General features: G+C 38.1%; 1 protein-coding gene across 5 annotated transcripts in view; it reads right to left on the bottom strand.

Annotated features, from left to right (window-relative positions):
* LOC136864204 (TBC1 domain family member 22B) overlaps positions 1-27,096 on the bottom strand; it is a 276,001-nt gene that overhangs the window by 187,787 nt on the left and 61,118 nt on the right. For all 5 annotated transcript variants that reach the window (XM_067140892.2, XM_067140888.2, XM_067140893.2 and 2 more), the window contains one exon: positions 20,555-20,728. In XM_067140892.2, coding sequence (XP_066996993.1) covers positions 20,555-20,728 — 174 coding nt within the window. The remainder of the gene's footprint in view (positions 1-20,554; positions 20,729-27,096) is intronic.

Here is a 27,096-nt window from a genome sequence, read left to right as displayed (position 1 = left end):
GACTTCCAGTTCCCTTTCCCTTATCATGGCTCCCTAGGCCACCCTGTTTCCCTGAATGTACCTCCCTATAACCCTTCTAAACCAATTTCCTAACCTATATGTACCACAGCGGTTCAAGTGGAGGCCATCTGAGTGCATATCTCTATCTCGTACGGGGTCGATGACCTTCGATGTTAGGCCCCTTTAAACAACAAGCACCGAGCTCGATAGCTGCAATCGCTTAAGTGCGGCCAGTATCCAGTATTCGGGAGATAGTAGGTTCGAACCCCGCTGTCGGCAGCCCTGAAAATGGTTTTCCGTGGTTTCCCATTTTCACACCAGGCAAATGCTGGGGCTGTACCATAATTAAGACCACGGCCACTTCCTTCCCACTACTAGCCCTTCCCTGTCCCATCGTCGCCATAAGACCTGTCTGTGTCGGTGCGACGTAAAGCAACTAGCAAATTAAAAAAAGCATCATCATCATCATCATCATCTATGTCCTACCCATCCATTAGGATCTAGAAATCTCACTCCCAGTTTCCCACATACCCACTCCACAGTCTCATTTAAATCCCCAATCACCTTCCAGTCAGTATCCCTCCTACAGAGTATTCCACTGATAACAGACTTCGCTTCCTTAAACTTCACTCATGTTGCATTTACCAGATCTCGCACATCCCCAACTATGTTGGTACTTAAACCTGCTTACCTTACGTTGTTAGTACCAACATGAAACACTACCACCTTCTCCTTTCCCTCTTCCTTCTCTTGTACTTTCCTCAACACCTGCCTTAACATAATTCCTGGATAACACTCTACCCTGGTTCCCTTTCCCTCTCCTCCACACACTTTCCCCACATGTCTAACAATGGAATCCCCCATGACCAGAGCCTCAACCCTACCCACCTCATTTGATCCCATCCCCTCCTGGTCAGTCCTATCTTTCCTGACAGCTGCAGAAGCTACTTCCTCCTCCCTTTTCTCCATCCTATGACTCTGTTCCACCTGTTTCCTATCTACTACTCCACATTTCAGTTTCTTACACTTTCCCTTCCTCCTACTTCCACACTTCTCAGCAACAGTTCCCTGTTCCTCATCTTCCCTCGGTTGTTCTACATCTAGTGACTCGTATTGATTTCTCACAGACACCTGTCCTGAATTCTGATCCTGAATGGAGCCCTTAGCCTGCTATCTCCTTCCCCTTAAAACACCAGACAACTTGTCTTCTACAATTCCCCCCTTTCCTTCCCTTCCCTCTTTCACACCTACTGTATCCTGTACATTGTTTGAGGGAGGTCTACTTTCCTTCTTGTCCTCTGAGAGAATCCTAATTATCTTCAACTTGGGAGATAAGCAGTGGCTGCCAGACTTATGTTACGTAAGTGCGAGCCTGTACGGGGAAGATAGCAGTGAACTCGTTCAGTAGGTCAAGGAAACAGGACTTCTGTGATTGTGTTGCGCAGGTTATGAATGCTGAAATTTAGATCTCAGTGCAGTATGAGTCAGGCTGTGCGCCAGTATGGTGCAAAAAAGAAGACATCAGTTCGACTCTTGACATGCTGAAATGGAGCCCAGGAGGAAATTCAACATCTGATTTGCTGACCCTACTGTGGTGATGTGCCGTCACTAAAGGATGGGGTAGCCTGGTCAGATGTGAATTGGCAAATCAACAAAGACTTTATAATGTGTAAACTTTTTTATAATTAATGTATTTATTTATTGGACATTGAACATAGCAGGTTTTCGCCCAAATACATGTTCACCATACCCATAAAAACCAAGTATACTATTCCTCCTACTACCTCTTTGTAAATGTGATTACTAATTTACATCTAACCCAATACATATAAAACTAGTAAAACAGAGAAATGTTTCGCTCCTATTTGGAGACCTTGGCAGAAGAGCAACATTGAATAAAGAAAGAAAAAATAAATAAATAATGCCTTTCGGCGATATAAAACAGTAAAATAAATAAAACACATCAGCATGACCTGCCCCCGTCCTTAGTGTCAGCAACACTCGTCTATTCACTTCCTCCTCACACACAGACATCTTAGCAAGCAGGCACTGACCTTGAACCCTGTTCAATATGGTTGGATATGTCTGCTTGCTCTTAGTCATCCTCTATTGTTCCATTTCGCTGCACACACATAACGTTTCTTTAGCCAGCTGAGTTATACGCTAACTACCTTCAACTCGAAATCTCCTAAACCCTGATTCATTATTTAAGAGCAGCATTTAAATCACATTCACACACACCTTGTTCTATAGCTGTGGAAACAGAAGATATGGAGGTACAGGGTTCCTTGTTGATAATTCATATAAGAGTGTAATATTGAACTTTAAGCCGGTTAATGACAGAATTTGTCTTCTACGAGTAAAAGCCCGCTTTTTCAATATATCTTTCGTATGTGTATATGCACCAACAGAAGATGCAGAGTCAGCAGACAAGGATATCTTTTATGAACAACTGGAACAAGAATTATCACTACCGGTAGTGGCAAAGCATGATGTTAAAGTGGTTATGGGGGACTTTAACGCCCAAGTGGGAAGAGAAATTGCTTACAGGAAAACAGCTGGTAAGGAGAGTTTGCATGAGGTTTCAAACGATAATGGTATAAGGTTGATTGACTTTGCTACGGGTAATAACATGCTTATTAAAAGCACATGGATGCAAAGGAAGAATATAAGGAAAGTAACATGGTGCTTTCCTGATGGGATCACAAACAGCCAAATTGATCATGTGCTTATAGATAGAAGGCATGCTTCAGATATCTTTGAAGTGGATAGCTGTCGAGGTGCAGATGGAGATAGTGATCATTATCTGGTAAGAGTCAAATACAGACAAAGGATAGCAAACTACAGAGAGATTAAGAGAGTTGTTGTACCCAGGTTTGATGATGCTAAGTTAAGAAAGGATGAAAATATTGCACACCAATATTCAATGCTTTTGACAACTAGCCTTAATGAAATGGAAGATTGGACAGGAGAGAGTATTGAAGAAAGATGGCAAATGATTAAAGGTATAATATACAAAACGGCCGAAACTGTTTTGGGCAGAAAGAAACAATCGAGGATTCCGCACTGGTTTGATGAAGATTGTAGGAAGAAGATTGAAGAAAGGAACGAGGCAAGAAGGAGAATGTTACAGAGAAGAACACAAACTACTGTAGAAGAATACAGAGAGAAGAGAAAGGAAGCAGATAAGGAATGTAGGAAGAAAAAGAGAGAATTTGAGAAACAGTGGATTGAAGAATTAATAATAATAATAATAATAATAATAATGCTATTTTGCTTTACGTCCCACTAACTACTTTTTAAGGTCTTCGGAGATGCCGAGGTGCCGGAATTTAGTCCCGCAGGAGTTCTTTTACGTGCCAGTAAATCTACCGACACGGGGCTGTCGTATTTGAGCACCTTCAAATACCACCGGACTGAGCCAGGATCGAACCTGCCAAGTTGGGGTTAGAAGGCCAGCGCCTTAACCGTCTGAGCCACTCAGCCCGGCGATTGAAGAATTAGAAGAGAGAAAGACTACTCAGTAAACTAGACAGTTTTATATAAGAGTAAAAGATATAAAGAAAGGATTTCAACCCAGAACAGTTTTCTGTAAAGATAAGGAGGGAAATCTGATTGGAGGTAAAGATCAGATATTAGACAGATGGGTGGAACATTTTAGTGAACTGCTGAATAAGGAGTCACGATTTGAAGGTGAGGATGGAGAGGTGCAGACAGAAGAGAGTGGGCAGGAACAAAGTAGAGAAGAGGTGGACCTGGAATCAATCAAGGAACCTACATTGCAAGAAGTTAAAGATGGAATCAATGCTCTTAAGAGCAATAAGGCGCCAGGAGAAGACAACATTACTGCAGAAATGATAAAATATGGAGGAGAGAATCTAACAAGGTGGTTGCATGAAATTATGGTAGAGATATGGCAAAAGGAGAAAATGCCAGAGCAATGGAATATAGCAATACTCTGCCCTATACATAAGAAACATGATAAAGCAGACTGTGGGAATTATAGAGGAATAGCATTGCTATGTATTGCTTATAAAATCTTAGCAAAAATCATAGCTGGAAGGCTGAGACCATACGTTGAAGAATATCTAGGAGATTACCAGTGCGGCTTCAGCATTAACAGATCTACAACGGACCAGATTTTTACTATCAGACAGATCCTTGAAAAATGTTATGAGTATAACATTGATGTTCATCAGCTGTTTATAGATTTTAAACAGGCATATGATAGTATCAGAAGGGATCAGTTATGGAAGGCAATGAAATAGGCAGGAATACCTAACGAACTTATAAGATTGGTCCAAATGACTCTAGCGACAACAGTATGTAAAGTAAAGGTTGAGGGTACTTTATCTAAATCTTTTGAAGTTAACCAAGGATTACGACAGGGTGATGTACTCTCCACCCTTCTGTTTAACATTGCTTTGGAGAGGGTAATGCGAATAATACAAGGGAGCAACCCTGGTGGAACATTGTTTAATCGAGTGACACAAGACCTTACATATGCAGATGATCTTGATTTGCTATCCAGGAGGAAACTGGATCTGGAAGAGAAGTTGAGAAAAGTAGAAAAATATGGAGCTGAGATGGGACTGATGATTAATCAGTCAAAAACTAAGTACATGCTAATGTCTAGGAAAAAAATATAATGAAGCAGAAAAAAATGTGAATTTAAATGGGAAAGAATATGAACGCTGCAAAAGCTTTAAATATCTAGGGTCAATGGTAGCTGAAAACAATGATATGAAGGAAGAAATACATGCTATGATAGCAGCTGGTAATAGGAGTTACTTTGCCTTAGGCAAGGTATTTAAAGCAAGGAGTCTTAGTAGGAATCTGAAGCTGACTGTTTATCGGACGGTAGTGAGACCTGTGGTGATGTATGGTGCGGAAACTTGGACAAGGTGATGAAGGAGTTGCTACGGAGGTTGGAAAGGAAGATACTTATGAAAGTCTATGGACCAATAAAGGATGGTGGACTCTGGCGAATCAGACATAATAAGGAAATCAGAGAGCTGTATAATAAACCAGATATAGTAGCGGAAATAAAGAGTAGTAGACTGCGATGGTTGGGACATGTAGAAAGAATGACAGAGAACAGGACAGTAAAGAAAGTCTTTGATGGGAAACTAGAAGGACGTCGTATGAGGGGAAGACCGAGGATCAGATGGTTGGACAGCGTGGAGGAAGATATGAGACGGATGGGAGTTAGAAGATGGAGAACCAGAGCAGTCAACAGAGAAGAGTGGGTGGAGATTGTCCAGGAGGCCAAGGCCCTACATGAGTTGTAGCGGCAAGGAGTGAGCGAGCGAGTGAGTGAGTGAGTGAGCGAGTAAGCCTCCTCTCCAGTTTATAATTACTCCCAAATATTCTAATTTGCTTACCTCTTCAATCTTCACTCCCTGAACCAACCATATCCTTTTATTCTTCCTTCTCCTAGTTTTACTTACTACCATCACCTTCGATTTACTTCCATTAATTTTCAGGGACCATTTCCTTGCAAACTCCTCAGCCATGTTGAGGCTTTTCTGTAAACCTCCCCCTGTCGGGGCTAGATGGATCACATCATCGGCAAATATTAAGCCTGATATCTCCAACCCATTTACCGCTGGCACTGCCCAGTTATTTCCACCGTGATCCTGGAGGATGTCATTAATGAACAGAAGAAATAATATGGGCGATAAATTACAGCCCTGCTTCAGTCCTACCTTACATTCTATTTGACTGCTCAACAGATTTTCCCCCAATCGAACCCTACAATATACCTTCCTATATAACGCTTCAATCGCTTTGATCATTTTCCTAGATACCCCCACCTTCCCTCATTTTTCAAGTAGTGCTCTTCTACTAACCGTGTCAAATGCTTTCTCAAAGTCTATTGTAGCTAAGTACACTTTACCCCCTTTGCTATCCAGATATTTTTCTTTGATCATCTTGACGGTCATTATACTATCTGTTGTTTTGCATCCTCTTCTAAACCCCCCTTGATAGATTGACAATATTGACTGTCTCTCAGCCCAGTCACTTAACCTGTTTGCCAATACCCCTGTGTAGACCTTACTCAGCGAGTCCAGCAGTGTTATTCCTCTATAGTTCTTTGGTAGATTTCTACAACCTTTCTTTTTATAAATAGGGCATATTACACCAACTTCCCCACACTTTTGTATAATTCCCTCCTTCGAAAATCCTGTTAAAAAATTTAACTATACTTTCTACTATCTGATCGTGTTTGCCTATTTCCTTCCAAAAAACAATACTTATACCATTACATCCTCCTGCTGATTTACTCTTAAGATTATTCAGCACCCTCATCACTTCATCCCTTGAAATCTCTTTATCAAGTTCCTGAATTTGTACCTCTAGATTTCTCCCTCCTGTCATTTCCATTTCTACCTTGTTCCATTTGTCTTCACCCTCTAACAGCTCCCGGAAATAATCAAACCATTGGTCGTCTGCTATATTCGGTTTGCCAACCCTTTTCCCTCCCTTATTAATTTTATTAATTCTGTCCCATACCCTATCCAATTGTTTCATCCTGCACTCCTTGTTTATTAACTCTATTTGCTCTCTCATCCATATTCTCTTTCTCTCTGCGATTTTTAATTTGTATTCTTTTCTTAGGTTACAGAACGCTATTCTTATTTGGCACCCTCCCTTCTTCCTAAACTCTTTTAGCGCCACCATCACTAATTTTCTTTTTTCTTTACATTCATTGTTGTACCAGCCCTCTTCATTCTTCTTCGACCTCCTAGGGACTCTATTCGCCAGTGCTACCCTTTTTATTGGGTATTCGATTAACTCTAGTGCTCTATCAGTATTACCTTCTCTTAAAGCCTCTTCCCATCCATACCTAATTAGATCCAGCTCCTTCTCTAAAAGGGCATTTAGCTCCTGTGTTCTCTTATCCACAGACCTGTATTTAGTATAGCTAGTGCCCTTCCCCATGCATCCCTTTGCATCCTCCCCCTCTATTTTCTCCTCGCTTCTTTCTATCATTACCCATGCTGGTGCATGATGGGACTTAGCCCAGTCTCCAACCTGCATCTTTTTGATATACTCTAGCATGTCTTCTGTACGCAATATTAAATCAATCACACTCTCCCCCGATGTTATAATGTGTAAACTTTACCTAATTGTCGAGGGCATAGGTTAATTTGATAAGTTAATTTGATTGATAAATTTCATAGAATGATGTTTCTTTAAAATACTGAGTTAATTTTTCAAGTAACTGGTAAATACTGTACAGTAAATACTGACTAAGCATGGAGTCATAGTGTTTTCATTTTATTTCAAGCCGAGTGAGTTAGCGTCATTTTTAATTATTTCATTCCTTTGCTTACTTTTTCTGTTTTCATAATTTAATGTTTGCTCATTATGGAGATGCATTGTACATCTCAGGATTACCATAAATGTAACAGGAAGTAACTGATGTAAGATTTAATCATTAAAGTCAGTAACAGTAATAAAGGGATATTCTAAGGGCAAACATGCAGTCAAATTTTCCCATGCATGTGTGTAAGTGTGTGTCAGAGTGAAGTTTACTTTGTGAAGTTTTGATCCACAAATTTGATAGTGTCATTGCCTTACTTCCCATGTGTAAATATGATTTGTTTGTATTATCAACATGATCACATTAACAGAATTTAGAAAGAAAGAACAGTGTGAAAATTAGTAGGATCGCAATATCACGTTAAAGGATTCATCAGAGATTTATTGGAGTTCAGATGTCTATGGGATATCATCATCATCATCATCATCATCATCATCATCATCATCATCATCATCATCATCATCATCATCAGTTGGATGTGTTAAATAAGATAGTTCAGCAACATTCATGGTTTACTTGTCAGTCTGAGTAAATGGTGGATAACTTTCAGTCATCAAAGTTTAATTAAAATAATGTGGATGAATTGATATAATTATGTGATACAGAACATATGTGAGTATGATCTTTTGAGATGTTTCAGTGATACTTAATGAGTCGAGGATGATGTTAGGCGTCATCTATTGAATGTCAAGTTATAAAATTAGGCTGTGGAACTATGTTACTGTGCGATAAAGGGGAAGATTGTTCTTCTGTAAAGGCCAGCGTAAAGGAATTTATTTGTGTTTGAATTGCCTTGGGTAGTATTCCGATTTGCAGCATATTCTTATGAGCCAGGAGCCATTGAGGCCAGTGTGTCATGTACTCATTTGGGTATTGGGAACCCAGGTTATTTAGCTGCATTAGGAGCGTAGATCTCCAAGTTCTTATTCCGTCAATGTCCAGAGAGGGAAAATTATTTTTTTCTTACCAAGGAGAGTTTGTGTTTGAAGCGGCCGATCATGTATTTTTATCTATGTTCTTAGGCGTTGTTATTACAATATTTCATTAGTGCGAGATTCACTATTTTAGTCACCAAATGTCAGTGAGGAATTATGTGTGATATATTTCTGTGTCATGTAATTTATTTTCAGGAACACAATGTTGACTTAAGTCCACAGTGTGATTTATTGTTGTCATGTAATTACTTTCAGGAAAACAACATTGAATTAATGGTTGATTTAAGGTCTACAGTGCGATTTATTTATGTGTCATAGATTTTATTTCAGAGAATGCACGTTGAAACAGGGGTTGATTTTAATTTAGATGTCTGTTATGTTCTTGAGTAACATGTACTTTATTACAGGGATCACATATTTCTTCTATTTCTTTCTACGGAAATTATTTTTGGATTTGATCGCAATGAAAGTTGCATGTTTATTGGTATGGAAAAATATGACATGTGACTGTTCTATGTTTTGTTTGTGTGACATTTGCTGAGATATGATTTTGTAGTATGTGGTTTCAATCCACATTTCAAATAATTACACCAGACCAAATTTAATTAGTGTTTAAATGGGTGTGTCGGTGCATAATGCTGGACATCGTGCTCTGCCTACCATCATTTATAGCTATAGTTTTCTTGTCTTGTCCATACTTTTAAATATATGTTCCCCATCACAAAATCCAAGCTGTCACTTAAGTTAGATATACATTTGTTGAGGGCGGACTGAGTACGCCTGGGATCCGCTGAGTAGCTTGCGGCAATTACTGATGTGGTACATAAAAGGGGGCAATATTCTTATACCGTTTCAGTTCAACAGGCCTGGTAAATATATCAGTCTCATGCTACGTTTATGTTGTGTATTATCAAATACACCACCACCCAATCAGTTATTTTAAATTTGATCCCGGAATATTGTGTCAATCAGGTAAATGTAAATGCAGTATCTCCAGGTAAATGAAAATGCATTGGGGAGTCCAGAAGCCGGTAGACGCCGCGTGCGTACTACGACCAATTAATAATAATATTAATAACAACAACAACAGACATGATGTCCAAGGTTAAATTCATAGGGGAAACCTCAAATCCCTTTGAAATCAAAACAGGAGTAACAGAGATGCCAACTTTCAAGAAAGGCAATTCATAATGCAGCCATTGGGGCACAGGGGGGGAGTGGCGGCGGCCACAGAATTTCTTTTTCCGAGAACTTACTAACTTACATCACACTGAAAAATCAATGAACAACAGACAATTCAAGCAGACGTAACATATTCAAACACTGGCATATAAAGAGTGTAGGATTCTTACCTGCTAAAGTAACAGGTGATCTGTAGTACATATCTGAGTGGAGGTTGAATGATCAGATCTTTTATTGAGTACCGTAGTTGCTCCCTTAGCAGCTTGTAGTTCCTGTTTGGTAAATGTACACTGGTGACATGCTTTTTCTTTTGATACCATGTGTATCCTCTGCACTAATAGAGCACTTAACAGTTCGGAGTTCATATTAGCACGGAATTCAGTCTTGTTCTTCCTCATCATGCGCATCTGAAAAATCGCGGCTACACACACTACAAAACACGTGTGAATGAGATTTTGAGGAACGCAGTAAACGGGACCATCCTCCCTAAATTTTTGAACTATCTTTGGTTTATTACTAGCGTCACTAGTCACGGTAACATCACCACACGAATTTTCCTGCACAAGAAATCGCTTCATTATTTCAAGGCTTTCACATTTTGTAACACACAATTTGATTAACATATATCATAGAAGAGCAATATATGTAAATTTGGCAACCAAAATCGCAATAAATACTTCTTCAACAGTCACGCACACAGTAGTCACAATGAAACGGAGTTTGTCACCACTTTGCCCCAAAACAAAGACAAAAGAAGTCTCATACTTGCATGGAAGTCTGATCATGTGATGAACAAAGACAACAACTTTGCAAGATACACCACTTCACAGGTGCCTATTTTTCCGGTACCGGAAGCACACACTGCGTTCGGCACGTGAAAACTCGAAATATTCTTAAACAAGAGACAGGAAAGAGGTATAAACGATTACTGAGAAATCCAAAAATAATTTTCTGAGAATTCAAGCTGTAATGGTATTCCTTGTGTATCCTTTTGAACACTTCATACACTTGAAATCAACAAAAAAATCGTAATTTATGGTGTGTGATTTGTAAAGGCGTAATTATGATGGGTAATTCGTAATTATTATGATTGAACCGTAATAGTTTGCATCTTTGGCGTAAGACAAGGAAATGGACCTTCACCTTTATTCTTCAACTGTGTCCTGGAAAAAGTGATACAAGAATGGCACAAACCGTAATTGGTCCTCAAAATTCACCAACCAGTCACTTTAGGCAGAGAAAAACTAGCGACAGATTGCTTAGCATTTGTGAAAGACCTAGCACTATTAACTCAAGACATTTCAACAGCCCAAAATCAGATTGAACTCCCGAAAGAAACAGCGGAAAAAGTCAGCCTTCAGATATCTTTTGAATAGACAGAATACATGATCTGCAACAAACAAGCACCAAAATTCATGGAGACAAAATATGGCAAAATTAAACAAGTATCACAATTTAAATATCTTGGTAAAACAATTCAGGAAAATGGACTGGAAACAAAAGCCAATGAAATTAGATGTCAAACGATGGAAACTGCATGTAACCCAAAATATCTATAACAAAAAATGTATCTCCAAGCATACAAAACTAAGACATTACAATACAGTCATTACACCAGAATGTCTTCATGGATCAGAGACACTAATTTTGAACAGGAAAGCAGACACTGAAAACATTGAGAAAAAGGAACACAAAACCATAAGAAAAATTCTAGGCCCAAAACTCACTGACCGACAATACCAACTTAGAAGTGGACAGAAAATCAAACAATACACAAATATTCACAGTGACAATAGAAAACATTGGCTAAAGTTCTATGGACATATTAAAAGAATGCATCCAGACTTACCAAACAAATACCGTATTTCACGGCATAATCGTCGCACTTTTTATACCAAAATTTTCGAAAAAAATTGTAGGGTGCGACCATTATACGATGAATATTTAATACCAGTATTTGTATTACTCAAAAAATGTATTTATAACTAAATTGTATTTGATACAAATTTAAGATGCACGTAATACTCGCGTTTATACATCAAAATAATCAAAATAGTCTAAAACAAAATTCATAATTTTTCGCAACAATTTGGCGAACGTTTTTCCAACCTGAAAATAAAAATGAACGTATTAAGTTAATTTGAGTATTAAAGTTAAAATATTACACTTGCAAAAAATTATCGCTTTGTTGTGAAATGCGGACTTACCGGTACGCAATTTATTACAAATCTTCGGTGTCGCTATCGCAGGTTTCGCTATCTGATGCGCCGTCCTCGCCTCTGTTAATACCAGTATCAGATTCTTCGTCTCCCTGCCACACTGCGTCATCTTCGGAACCGTCTAGTGCATTCAAAATCCCAGTCCTTTTGAAGCTCTTGGAGACTAGTTCAGGTGGTATAAGATCCCACGAGCATAACAAGTCCAAGGGTGGACGCCTGATATTTCCGGCGGGCGTCAATTGCTGATCGCCGCTCATCATCCACTCGTTGTAAAATCGACGTAAGTGGTCTTTAAAGGGTTTATTAACACATACGTCTAGTGGCTGCAAAGCAGATGTTAGGCCACCAGGAATGACTATCTGTCGTGTCTTATTTGTAGTGAGAATTTGCTTCACTTCGTTCACGAGGTGACCTCGGAAACTATCTAAAACAAGCAGAGCTAGTTGTTTTAGTAGTGCACCAGGTATTCTATTCCACACAGTTTTAACCCAGTCCAGCATGAGTTCTACGTCCATCCAACCCTTTGGTTGCACTCGTACATGAATTCCACGGGGAAACTGTATATTCTTAGGCATCGTTTTCCTCTTGAAAATGATGTAAGGCGGCAACTTTCTTCCGTCAGCTGTAATGGTTAGCATTGCCGTGCATCGCAACTTCTCACTACCGCTGGTTTTCATTAATACACTCCGTGATCCTTTTAGCGCAATAGTGCTGTTGCGAGGTATATCAAAAAAGATTGGAGTCTGATCGGCATTACCAATTTGAGAAAGCAAGTACGAAGTTTCCTTGCACAAACGTATGACAAATCGGTGAAAGTTTACAATTTTGTCCGTGTAATCAGCAGGCAACTTTTGGCTTAGTGTTGTTCTCCTTCGCACTGACAGATTGTGTCGTCGCATGAACCCCTTAATCCACCCACGAGTCGCCTTAAACTGAGTTACCGGTATGTTGTGTTTGCGCGCTACCTCCTGTGCCTTAATTTGTAACATTTCATATGATACACTGCAGCCATTGTTACGTATTTCACTGACGTACCTAAACACTTCTTCGTCAATTATAGGAAACTTCCCTGTTTTAGGACCTCTAAACGCGCGTCTAGAAGGGTTTGTGCTTTTTAGCTTGTTTTTTACTTTCCGCCAGTCACGCACCAACTTTTCACTCACAGAAAATTTTCTTTCTGCAGCTCTGTTCCCGTGGTGTTCAGCGAAGGCAATTACGCTTAGCTTGAAGCCCGCAGAATAGTTTCTATATTTACCCATAATCGCTTATAAATGCTTCACACGTTAATGTTTTGCGATATAAATGACTTTCCGTAATTGTTCACTATTAAAGCAAATTATTTCTGCAAACACCCAAAACACAAATTAAAAACTTAAATTCTCACGCACCCATGCCTACAGTAATCAAGTAAATCTGAAACAAATACAGTGAAACCTCGATTCTCCGTTTTTCGAGGGACCGTGAAAATAAAACGTACAACACGGGAAAACGGAAAATCCGGGAATGAATGAAAACTATCAATTTGGCTAAACATCACAAAAATGAAATATGTATAATTATAATCTTACAAAAACTCCTAAACCAAACCAAACTACAGCCCCAGTGAGACTTTGCCTGCCAAGCGACCGCTGCTCAGCCCGAAGGCCTGCAGATTACGAGGGGCGCATCGTCAGTGCGACGAATCCTCTCGGCCGATATTCCTGGCTCTGTAGATCGGGGTCGCCATCTCACCATTAGATACGGTAGCTCCACAATTAAAGGTAATCACGTAGGCTAAGTGGACCTGGAACCAGACTTATATCCAGGTAAAATTGCCTGACCTGGTCGCAATCGAACCCGGGCCCTCTGGATGAGAGCCGGGCATGTTAGACCGCGAACCGCATTAATTACCGGTACGCGAGTTCAAAATCTCGATACTTTACATTCAATTTTACAGGGGAATCTTCGTCAGTTTCCCGTGAAAACTTCTTTCAGTTCAGCAACTTTGATTACGCTAGCCAAACTCTTCGAAAAATCTAACAACGCCAAGCCAAACGACAATCGACCACAAGTAGCTTTTAATTCTCTCATCTAATAAAATAAAGCATATTAGATACAAAAGCACCCAAAATGATGGCGAAATCCGTTCATTTCTTAATCTTTCATTGTAATTTGGTCTCCGGTATACTGTTCGTAGTCAGTTTCTGGAAATCTCGTACCGCGCAAATTAGGCCTACATCGACTTTTAAAGGTTATGTTGAACTCGAAAACATGGTTTCGAATGTAAGTATCGATTCTTAAAAGTTCTCGAATACATTATATTCAATTCTGCGCGTCACAAATCCAATCAAATTGGAAAGATAAAAGAAATATCAAAACTTCAGAAATTACGGTTATTCGTGACCTTGAGGTCATCTGGAAAGTGTGCTCGCTGCACATGTCAGTACGAGTTTGAAATGATACCAATCATTTAACCCATGGCTTTTTTTTTTTTTTTTTTTTTTTTAATGTAAGGTGCAACATCTGTTTTCGTCTCGCTAACATAATCATGTACGATAATATAAAAAATACTGAATTTGTGTTAAGGAGCAGTTTCGATTCCTGCCTGAAAGCCCACTTAGGTCTGCAGTGCCCTGAGCAAAGTGCCGAAAACCCCTTCGGCAGTACGATCGAAAAAATGTAAATAAGAAAACATCTAACCCTGGACATAATATGGACGTTTTATAAGTGCGAACATTTGAAGAAACTCGTTCCGTCTTCACGCAGAGCTGTAGAAATGCGCCGTGTCTTCTAGCAATTGCTGTGGCCACTCTCTGCCCTATGATTTTCCGAGATTCTCTAAACAATACCACCCGAATGCGATGCTAAGATGCAAGTTCACCGCCGATCGCCGAACGCCAAGATCCATAAATATGCCAATGCCGTCCTTTCGTGAGATACAGTTTATTAAAAAACGATTGATCGAGGATTTAGCGTTGATGGGACTGGAATTTCTGGACGGTTGATCTGGGAAATCGTTTCTTCGAAGAAACAGATAATGCGGGACTTTTACAACGTGATTTAATTACGATGCTCTCGGGACCACGTAATTTGAACGCATATTCCGGGAAAACGTACTTTCCGGGAACGGATAATCGAGGTTCCACTGTAAATGCATCTGTGATCTGTCCATTCCAGAGCAGCCAATACTGTTAGGCAGCAAGGAAGCATGCAACAATTTATCAGTTTAGCTCGTTGGTTGCGACACACTACTGCGCTTGCGCAAAGCTCGAAAACCGGAGCTCTAGCTAGCGCGGTGTAGATCTACTGTATAGTTGACTGTATTCCGAGACGTCAGTAACAAACATTAATTTTTTTAATTTCTTTTAAACATACGGTAATTAGGTTAATATTTCTTCCCAGTTATTGATGATTTTACATTACATTACTGACGAGTTTATAAAATAAAACTTTAATAGCATTGGATAATAATTATCTTGACTGCTTGGATAAAAGTTTTCATCCCATGCCCGGACACTTATGACGTAGTAGTAAGATAAGAGTCTAGCGATGACAACTGAGACATCGTAAATAATTCGGCTGAATAATTCCGTGGAAATCTGCGTTATCGTCTTGGATTTCACTTCGTGCGCAATAACACAGGAGCCGGCCCCATGGTGTAGGGGTAGCGTGCTTACCTCTTACACGGAGGCCTCGGGTTCAATTCACGGCCGGGTCAGGGAATTTTACCTGTATCTGAGGGCTGGTTCGAGGTCCATTCAACCTACCTAGCCGTTATTTCCTGGCGACGTTGCCGATAAGCGATAACTTACAGCCTTACGTATTTCAAATGGGAACTCATAATATGTAGGTGGTGAATAAATAGTACACTGTCTCGCGACCATGTTGTCAAACTGCCAATAGCCTACCGGTAAGCATAATATGTAGGTGGTGAATAAATAGTACACTGTCTCGCGACCACGTTGTCAAACTGCCGATAGTCAACCGGTAAGCCATGCGTCGTACATATACCGGTATTATTTATTTATACGTTGTGCAACATGTCGCAAACGTGACTGTGTTGCCAAATTGCCCATAAACCATACACGTATTTAAATTGCGCATTCATGTGCAACTTACGTTGCAGTTCCATTTACCTTTTAACCAGATTAGTGAACAAAATTTGGACGTGCGACGATTATGTAATTAAAGGTTTAAAGTCCGATTTTTGTATTGAAAATAAAGGATACGACGATTACGCGGTGGCGACGATTATGCCGTGAAATACGGTAGTCAAATTCTATGAAAACAGGAGTAAAGCTTAAACAGATACAATGAAATGGATTGGCAAAATCAAAACTGAGTTGAAACAGGCAGGATTTACAGCACTTGATGTCCAAAACAGGGTAATCTTCAGATCCAAAATTTACAAATGGCAAATTGACCAAGAGGAAAGACCAAAGAAGAAGACTGGAACAACCTAGTCTGAAGACCGAAAGGAAACCCACAGTAAAAGAATGAAAGAAATATGGGGTCAAAAGAAGGCAAATTCACGTGTCTAAGTACTTTGCATAGTCCAAATGGGCTTATTCACATATAATAATAATAATAATAATAATAATAATAATAATAATAATAATAATAATAATAATAATAATGAATTTGTGAAAGTTACCCCAGAGCGTTTCTGCGTTAAGATTGTGAGAAGTGCTATGAATCAGTCAATTATAGTACAGTTGTGACCACATTGTGATGCTGTGGGTGGAAGTACAATTTCAACTTCCCGACGGGGAATTGATCCCACCTCCTTCTGGCTGAACCGAGCACACTTGCACCACCTCGGCCAGGCAGCCCCTATTGTTGAGCTGCACACCAGTTAAAATATTAAAGGTTTAAATATAAATTGTTAATCTGTTTCTCCATTGTTGAGAGGACTGTTGATGTAACAGAATTTAATACATTTTAGCTGAAATGTGGACTATAATTGCTTTTAATGATTAAGAATATGGAACATCTATATATATAAAATAAGAGTTTAGTCTGTACATTGCTCAGAATTTGAAAAGAATGGTATTTCTCTATCGGCCATGTCCACAGTAACAAGAAAATGCATTTTTTACTTTTCCGTAATTTCTGTCTGTCTGTCTGTATGTACACGCATCACGAGAAAACGGCTGAAGAGAATTTTATGAAAATCGGAATGTAAAGTCGGGTGATGAACCGCCACAATCTAGGCTATAAATTATTTTGATCACACTGAGTGAAATGGTAGTTTAGGGGAAGGCCTGGAAGTTAATTCTCAAATATTTATGTTATTAGTGGTCGTGTCTTAATGAAAATCGCTAGACAAAGATGGAAAATAAGTCGCTACAATATAGGCTATACACGCTGAGAAAAATGGTAGTTTAGGGGAAGGCCTAAAATTTAATTCTCAAATATTTATGTTATTAGTGGTCGTGTCTTAATGAAAATCGCTAGACAAAGATGGATAATAAGTCGCTACAATATAGGCTATACACGCTGAGAAAAATGGTAGTTTAGGGGAAGGCCTAAAATTTAATTGTCAAATATTAATTTTGTTAGTGGTCGTATCTTCACGAAAATTGGTATGCAATGTCGGGGAATAGGTCGCTATAATCTAGGCTATCAATAATGTTATTCGCACTGAGTGAAATGGTAGTTTAGGGGAATGCCTGAAATGTAATCTATCTATATATATAAAATAAGAGTTTTGTCTGTACATTGCTCCGAATTTGAAAAGAATGGTATTTCTGTATCGGTCATGCCCACAGTAACAAGAAAATGCATTTTTTACTTTTCCGTAATTTCTGTCTGTCTGTATGTATGTACACGCATCACGAGAAAACGGATGAAGAGAATTTTATGAAAATCAGAATGTAAAGTCGGGTGATGAACCGCCACAATCTAGGCTATAAATTATTTTAATCACGCTGAGTGAAATGGTAGTTTAGGGGAAGGCCTGAAATTTAATTCTCAAATATTTATGTTATTAGTGGTAGTGTCTTAATGAAAATCGCTAGACAAAGGTGGAAAATAAGTCGCTACAATATAGGCTATACATGCTGAGAAAAATGGTTAGTTTAGGGGAAGGCCTAAAATTTAATTGTCAAATATTAATTTTGTTAGTGGTCGTATCTTCACGAAAATTGGTATGCAAAGTCGGGGAATAGGTCGCTATAATCTAGGCTATCAATAATGTTATTCGCACTGAGTGAAATGGTAGTTTAGGGGAAGGCCTGAAATGTAATCTATCTTCTATCTATATACATAAAATAAGAGTTTTGTCTGTACATTGCTCAGAATTTGAAAAGAATGGTATTTCTGTATCGGTCATGTCCACAGTAACAAGAAAATGCATTTTTTACTTTTCCGTAATTTCTGTCTGTCTGTCTGTCTGTCTGTCTGTCTGTATGGTTGTACACGCATCAATAGAAAACGGCTGAAGAGAATTTAATGAAAATCGGTATGTAATGACAGGTGATAAACCACTGCAATCTACGCTACAAATTATTTTATTCACGCTGAGTGAAATGGTAGTTTAGGGGAAGGTCTGAAATGTAATTCTCAAATAAGTTATTTATGTTATTAGTGGTCGTATCGTTAAATACTACATAACTAACCTAACTTTAGATATGTCATAAGTTAGTAGTAGTTATGTAAGAAGTTATTAAATTTCCGATCGCTTTTGTCTTATACATTGTCACCGTACCGCATGCAATCGGAGATATTCATGAATTTGGATTTTTGTTACCAAGGCCATATCAGCGCCGAGTCACGAGAAAATGGGTAAACAGGATTTAGTGAAAATCAGTATGTAAAATCTGAGAATAAGGAACTACAGTCTACGATATAAATAATTTTGTAAGACACCCTAATATCACAGAGTCGAAAGAAAACTAATGTGAAGGCCTGCAATATAGAAAGGTCATAAACTTTATCAACAATAACACTACATTGACCATTGTTTGTTGTGATGTGGTTTTTGTCTTCTGTTTCCTCTCATCCCCGATAGATAGGATTACTGCAGCGAACCGAAGTTTTTTAAAATTTGCTTGATGTCGCACCGACACAGGTAGGTCTTATGGCGACGATGGGATAGGAAATGAATAGTGGTGTGAAGGAAGCGGCCTTGGCTTTAAGGTACAGCCTGGTGTGACTGGTGTGAAAATGATAAACCACGGAATACCATATTTTTTTTTTGCTTAACGTCGCACCGACACAGATATGTCTTATGGCGACGATGGGATAGGAAAGGTCTAGGAAGTGGAAGGAAGCGGCCGTGACTTTAATTAAGGTACAGTCCCGGCATTTGGCTGGTGTGAAAATGGGAAACCACGGAAAACCATCGTCAGGGCTGCCGACAGTGGGGCTCGAACCCACCATCTCCCGAATACGATCTTCAGGGTTGCCAGCAGTGAGGTTCGAATCCACTATCTCCCGGATGCAAGCTCACGGCTGTGCGCCCCTAACCTCACGGCCAACTTGCTTGGTCGTACCGACTGTAACAGCCTGCCTGTATATTGGTGGGAAGTAGCTGGGGTATAAGATAACTTTCTTCTTTAGCATGCCATTCCTCCGGTTCATACATTTTCTGATATATCTGGTACGCAACAGACTGGTTCATCATAGTATTCGAGCTATACAATCCCTACTCTGAGCCACTGATTTTAATGAGTAGTGTGCATATTTAACGGAATAATGACAGAGGAGTGTTCACGGCAGTCTGCGGCCTGGTTATTCCAGTTCTGGAACTTTGGTTTCTTAGATCCGCACCGTAGTACTGTTCGTTGAAAGTGAAAAAGTGTGCGGTTTTTCATTTGATCGAGTATTTTATATGATAACATTGCTTTCAATCGCTACATTCCTACTGACGTTTTTGTAATGACCTATGTTGAATTCAGTTAGGAAAACCACCAAGTCAGTCTTTCTGAGAATCCCGTAGCGAAGCACGGGTACATCAGCTAGTATGTACTAAACTCCAAAATATGGAAAATATAAAACTGAATTTTTCAACTTCACATGTCATGAATCAGGAAGATAATACAACATATAATTAATTTAAAGTTTCCTAAATGGATATGTATTTACATATAAATCCATTCCCTGGCGATGACATTCATTGATTTAGAAAAGGCTTACGATGTGCAACTGAAATGATTTGTTTTCCAAATTATGGAATATATTCAAGTAATGTACAAAAACTGTTGCAGCAGTGTCCAGAAACATGTGGGTAGGACAGAGTGGTACTGGAATGAAGCTGGACTATGACAGGGAAGTGTACTTCATCACTGTTATTCATAATGGTTATGGCCAAAATCGTGAAGGAGACAAAGGTAAAACAGGGGGACAAGGAGCTAAAACTAATGTTATTTACAGATAATATTGAGGTGTGGGGAGCAAACAGAGATGAAGTACAAGAGCAACTCGACATTCTGAGGGAAGTTATTGAATATTATGGAATGAAAGGCAGTATGGAAAAGAGTAAGACCACGATGTTCAACAATGGTGTCTTGATCAGTCAAACCTTGGATCCAAGGAAAAAGGGAAAGCAAGCAAGCAAGCATGCTAGCTTATAGTTTTATGCAGATGTTGATATCATGATAACAGCCAAGGGACCTCCAGTTTAACATGGAATCTGAACCACACGAACATGACTTTTCATTTTAAAAATTTCACATGCGTTGATCAGAATTCCAACTGTTGTCATGTTGTTTACCCTGCAACCATATTATTTCCCACATATGATTTCCTGAATGATATTTCACCATTTACAACACTCAGACTGCTGTCCTTAATCCATGAAAGGTACAGTAAAAATATGTGCATTTTATCATTTTTCATCTAATTTCTTTTTCTATCAAAATTCATATTCTGTAGTAATATAAAAAAATCCTTTAATGATAGTCTACCTCTTTGAGAAGCTAAGCGTTGAATTGCTTCAATCTTCTTTTCTTCAGGTATGACGAAATCACAAGACTGTGGAGTAGGAGCTGTCACCGAAGAATCACTTGTTGTAGTGTGTCGATGGCTGTTGATAACACTGATGGCTGCAGACTGGGCAACTCGTTTTGAAATCTTGACATCTAAATCAATACAAATAATACAATTTTGATTCAAAAATATCTGTAAACACAGGAAATATGCATAAATCACATTTCAATAATTCACACACTTTAGGCTTGCAGTAGGTGGTGTACTACTAATACAACTAGAATTCTAGCTAAATTTTTCAATAATGTATTACAGGAGAAAAAGATGTCCTCAAGCCAAAAATAAACTTGTTTTCACCACTGATGTGCTTACAGTAAATAGGAAAGGTACTACTTACTTCTACATATAATGTATTTATCAAATAACTGCTGAAGTTTACAAAATTTTCTAAAATTGTAACATTTATAAGTTAAAAATCTTTAAAAGCATTCCTTACACTGTGTTCAGAGCATATCTAGTACCTGACTCATAAATCATATCCACATATGATTTGCTGAATGATGTTTCACCATTTACCACACTCGGACTGCTGTCCTTAATCTATATAAGGTACAGTAAAAAAAATTGCATTTTTATTTTATCATTTTTCATCTAATTGTTTTTTTCTATCAGTGTTCATATTCTGTAGTAATATTTTTTTTAAATAATATGAATTTTTATAATAGTCTACCTCTTTGATCTCAAACTGGTTCATGCAGGCTAAGGTGTTGTTGACAAGAAGTGCATGAATGTGGGGTGTTAGGAGCATAAGACTGCAGGAGTGGGGAGAGGAGGGGATTTAAATAAGAAAGCACTGCACTTGCCTACAAAGAGAGCCAGCCAATAAGGGGCACAAAATAATTATTTTTTTCCTGGAACTCATAATGTTATTCACTTCAAATACAGTCAGTATGAACTCGTTGCTTCTCCAGACTTCCAACTTGTGTTCTATTCTTTTCAGCCTGGTAACACTCTCAGGGAATATTTTGACAAGTCCTCTCACTCTTATCCACACCTGTTGTTGCCCATACACCTGCCTTAGTGAGATCAAATATTCAATTCTTCTTTTCCTTCTCTTTTTTCTTTTTTACACAATTTTAGAATGTTATATATTATTTTCCCACTTTGAGAATGTAAAAAATCCTTCAATATATTTCTCTGAGGTGGCGTCACAATTGTTCATTACACAGAGAATTACAACTTGGCAAAACTATCCAGTACGGACAGAGTTAAGAAGAGCAAACTCAGTCGTGTCCAGAGAAACCTTAAATCGTGCATGTCATTAAGGAGATTGAAAATTTCTATCCTAAATACTTCCAAGCTAACAAAATGCATGCATTAGCAGTATAAATTTGCTGGCTATATGATACAGCACAATAGACTCAAAAATTATGATAAACACACTGGAGAAATTAATTTCATTTTATGGGTCCATATTGAGGCCACAACCCTAGTTGCAAATCGAGGATTGTGGCAACGTTTAGTAAATTCACAGAGGCTTGCAGACTGAACGCTGAAAGGCATAACAGTCTATAATGATAATGTATGTGTATGTATGTATATTGAACTTTGATTAAACCAAATAAAATAATAAGTGAGTTATTCCATCTTTTCAATACAAATTAAATAGTGTTTATTAAATACACATTTAATGGGACTAGTTTCGACCTATTTAAAGGTCATCTTCAGACATATCGCGTGTAGAATAAAGTATTTGAAACAAAGTGGTTTTAAAGATGGTCTTAAAACATATTAGTTTGACACTATGAAAAATTGTTTATAGAATTTCCTGAAAACACATTTGTTGTAAGAAATTAGTTCACTTAGCTGTAGGAATGTACGAGAAGAAGAAGTCTTAAAATATTCTTCATAGCATTCAAGAACGTAGATACATACCAAAATTCACAGTCTTGATGAGATGTGGAAATGGGCATATATGCGTAGTGTTGTTGTGGTAGAGGAGGAGGAGTTTTATGATATTATTCTTATCACTGTGAAGCGTAGATACACTTTAAAATCATTCATAATCTTGATGAGAGAGAGAGAGTGTGTGTGTGTGTGTGCAATAATATATTTGTTCAACTCACACTTTACTAAGACAATACTTTGCATATATGCTCAATTCTACATCTCATCAAGATTATGAATGATTTTAAAGTGTATCTATGTTTCACAGTGATAAGAAGAGTATCATAAGACTACTTCTCCTCTCTCTGTATTGCGACTGACCTATCTAAGGCATTTAATAGGGTAGATCATGGGAGACTACTGGCAAAAATGAGTGCTATTGGACTAGACAAAAGAGTGACTGAATGGGTGGCTATATTTCTAGAAAATAGAACTCAGAGAATTAAGAGTAGGCACAGCTATATCTGACCCTGTAATAATTAAGAGCAAAATTCCTCAAGGCAGTATTATTGTACCTTTATGTTTTTTTATATATATCAATGATATGTGTAATGCAGTGGAATCAGACGTAAGACTGTTTGCAGATGATATTATTCTGTACAGAGTAATAAATAAGTTACAAGATTGTGAGCAACTGCAAAATAATCTTGATAATGTTGTGAGATGGACAGTAGGCAATGGTATGTTGATAAACAGGGTTAAAGACAGGTTGTGAGTTTCACAAATAGGAAAACTCCTCTCAGTTTTAATTACTGCATTGATGGGGTGAAAATTCCTTTTGGGGTTCATTGTAAGTGCCTAGGTGTTAGTATAAGGATTCCCTTATGTTTAAGAGCAGTGACTGGTCACCTTAGCTGCTCGAGGAGGGACTTAAATTCACGCCCACTGCATCTTATTTTCTCCATCTATGACTTTGTTGTACTCCCAGTAGAAATTCGAGGACACCTGTCTCCGGCTTTAACCCATGTTTAAAGGAACTGGATATTTGCCTCTACATATACGCAGTTTCAGGCGTGATCAATCCTGTGATGTGTTACTACTCCATTAGTCAATTACTATATGTGGTTTTTTTACCTGACTCTCATGTCCATGCAATGGAATGAGATTTAACTAGTGAGTATTCTAATTACCTTCTTCATTCCAACAAACATAAAATAATCGTTTTTATGTATAAACATTTTTATTGATTGATTGATAGCAATATGATGTTCTGTATGATTTTATTTACTTCACTATTTTTTTTTTTTTTTTTTTTTTTTGCTAGTTGCTTTTCGTCGAACCAACACAGATAGGTCTTATGGCGACGATGGGACAGGAAAGGGCTAGGAATGGGAAGGAAGCGGCCGTGGCCTTAATTAAGGTACAGCCCCAGCATTTGCCTGGTGTGAAAATGGGAAACCATGGAAAACCATTTTCAGGGCTGCCGACAGTGGGGTACGAACCTACTATCTCCCGAATACTGGATACTGGGCGCACTTAAGCGACTGCAGCTATCGAGCTCGGTTACTTCACTATTAGCTCTATGTTGTGTTTTATGTTTTAACCTCCGTCATTACGACTGTAGTGTTTTTCCTCTTAGCTATGTCGAATATTGTTAGAAGTTTTCACACTAGTTTTATGGCTATTGATTGTCTCTAACGTACACATCAGATCTTAGGGAAAAAGATACTTTAAGGTCACTAGGTTCGGGGCCCTGACCAAACTTTAAGCTAAGGTTTATTTTGGCTGAGGATGCTTACGACAGATAAGCGAAACATGTCCCAACTTATAACACCAGTTATAATGTTTGTATCCTAAATATAAGGACTGATAAGTATTGGAAAGGTCGTGTATATTATTGTTCTTATTTTAATGTTTATAATCTGATATCCAATAGGTCTACAATGAGATTTATTACATGTAATAAGTGGTATGTTCCGAGCTGTCAGTGGAGAGATGGCGTGGAATGACATCAGTAGATGAATATGTTTGAGTGATGTGTCTTTAAAAGTGGGAAAGATAACAATATGAAGATAAAGCTGGAATTCAAGAGGACAAATTGGGGCAAATATTTGTCTATAGGTAGGGGAGTTAGGGACTGGAATAACTTACCAAGGGAGATGTTCAATAAATTTTCAATTTCTTTGCGATCATTTAAGGAAAGGCTAGGAAAACAACAGATAGGGAAACTGCCACCTGGGCGACTGCCCTAAATGTAGATAAGTAGTGATTGATGGTGACTGATTGATACAACAGCAACACTATGCAGATATACCCATTCCCACACCTCATCAAGACTGTGAATTTTGAATTGTACCTACGTTCTTGAATACTACAAAGAATATTTTAAGACTTCTTCTTCTTATATATTCCTAATTTCTTACAACAAATGTGTTTTCACGAAATTCTATAAACAATTTTTCATAGTGTTACATTTATATGTTTTAAGACCATCTTTAAAACAACTGTGCTTCAAATACTTTATTCTACAAGTGATATGGCTAAAGATGACTTTAAATAGGTCGAGCTTAGTCCCATTAAATGTTTATTTAATAAACACTATTTAATTTGTATTGAAAAGGTGGAACAACAAACTTATAATTTTATTTGGTTTAAACACTCTGGACTCATGTGACCCCTCTCGTGTCAGCTTGCAGATGAGTTAGCACATCCCCCATCACCTTGCCTTAGGAGTGCAACTGAGATAAAAAACCAAAATTATTATTATTATTAAGAATGGATACGTCTAGTAATTACAGCCAGAAACAAGCAATCAAGTGACACTTTGTAACTCGTTACAGCAGTATGACTGCAAATGATATGCTAAAAACATACACCAATTACAAATTCTCATGATGTTCTACAAAATGCAATAACTTGTAGCTAATCAATTACTGTTCTTATTAGTAAAAGAAGCATTTTCAAAACATGACAGTTTTGTCGACAATACTCCCAACATGATTCAAAATACAAATTTAGGATACAAAGTTATTCAAAGGCAGAGTGAACGAACTCACAGATTACGAAGTACAGTATGCATAGACATATGAACAAACTTTTCTTAAGTCGTCATATTACTTTTAGCAAAGATGACATTCTACCCATTCTCTCGAACAGTATGTGCATCCATATAACAGAATAAATAGTCCACTAATGGGGAATGTGAAATAATAAGGTTGCAGTGTTATAATAATCACTCCAGTTAATTCATAATGTGATAATTTACACTAGCAAAATCAGGTACTGCTTTTAATAAAAAAGAATAATAGACTTACCAGACAGAAACATGGCCCTGGAGTTCACTCAGCCTACGACAAAAATGAGTAGAAGGCTAATTTCTGGGTGTAATCCCAATTAGCACTGAGGTTATGGCCTATGCCGACGACTTGGTCTTAATGAGAGACTGTGCTAAAAGCCTGCAGTCTACTATTTTGGAACTTGAAAAATAGTTCAATATGAAAATTAGCCTTTCCAAGACTAAACTGATGTCTGTAGGTAAGAAACCTAAGAGAACTAAATGTCAGGTTGGGAACGCAAAGATGGAACAGGTAGATCATTTCAAGTGTTTAGGATGTGTATTCTTGCAAATGGTAGTATAGTAAGTGAGATTGAATCAAGGTGCAGTAAAGTTAATGCAGTTACGATCAACAGCATTCTTTAAGACAGAAGTCAGCTCCCAGACGAAACTATCTTTACATCGGTCTGCTTTCTGACCAACTTTGCTTTACTGGAGCGAAAGCTGGGTGGACTCAGGATATCTTATTCATAAGTTAGAAGTAACAGACATGAAAGTAGCAAGAATGATTGCTGGTACAAACAGGTGGGAACACTGGTAGGAGGTTACTCGGAATGAGGAGATAAAGGCTAATTTAGGAATGAAATCAATGGATGAAGCAGTACGCATAAACCGACTTCGGTGTTGGGGTCATGTGAGACGAATGGAGGAGGATAGGTTTCCTAGGAGAATAATGGACTCTGCTAAGGACGGTAAGAGAAATAGAGGGAGACCAAGACGACGATGGTTAGACTTGGTTTCTAATGATTTAAAGATAAGAGGTATAGAACTAAATGAGGCCACAACACTAGTTGCAAATCGAGGATTGTGGCAACGTTTAGTAAATTCACAGAGGCTTGCAGACTGAACGCTGAAAGGCATAACAGTCTATAATGATAATGTATGTATGTATGTATGTATGTATGTATGTATGTATGTATGTATGTATGTATGTATGTATGTATGTATGTATTATTATGACTAGTGAGGTGTGGCTATGAAGTTGTTTACATCTATTATTATCTACATAGTTACGTATGACAGGTTGTCAGTACAGACTTTACTTGGCATAAATCGTGGTCGTATCAATTATTAGTTGTGTGTTGTATGATTTGTCTAGTGTAACAGAACATATGAGGTTATGTCACGAAACTCCTGCTGTTTGTTTATTAATACGACTTTATTTAATGTAAGAAAATGTAATTTATAGTATATAATTTAATATTACCTGGAAATATGTTCAAATATTTCTTACATAGGGCAGACCGGTAGGAGTTTCAATATCAGATACTCTGAGAATTTTAACGCAGCTAAATACAA

Source organism: Anabrus simplex, chromosome 2, assembly GCF_040414725.1.
Source record: "Anabrus simplex isolate iqAnaSimp1 chromosome 2, ASM4041472v1, whole genome shotgun sequence".
Classification (NCBI taxonomy): Eukaryota; Metazoa; Arthropoda; class Insecta; order Orthoptera; family Tettigoniidae; genus Anabrus; species Anabrus simplex.
Note: the sequence above shows the minus strand (reverse complement) of the source record. Positions and strands in the feature narration are given on the sequence as shown.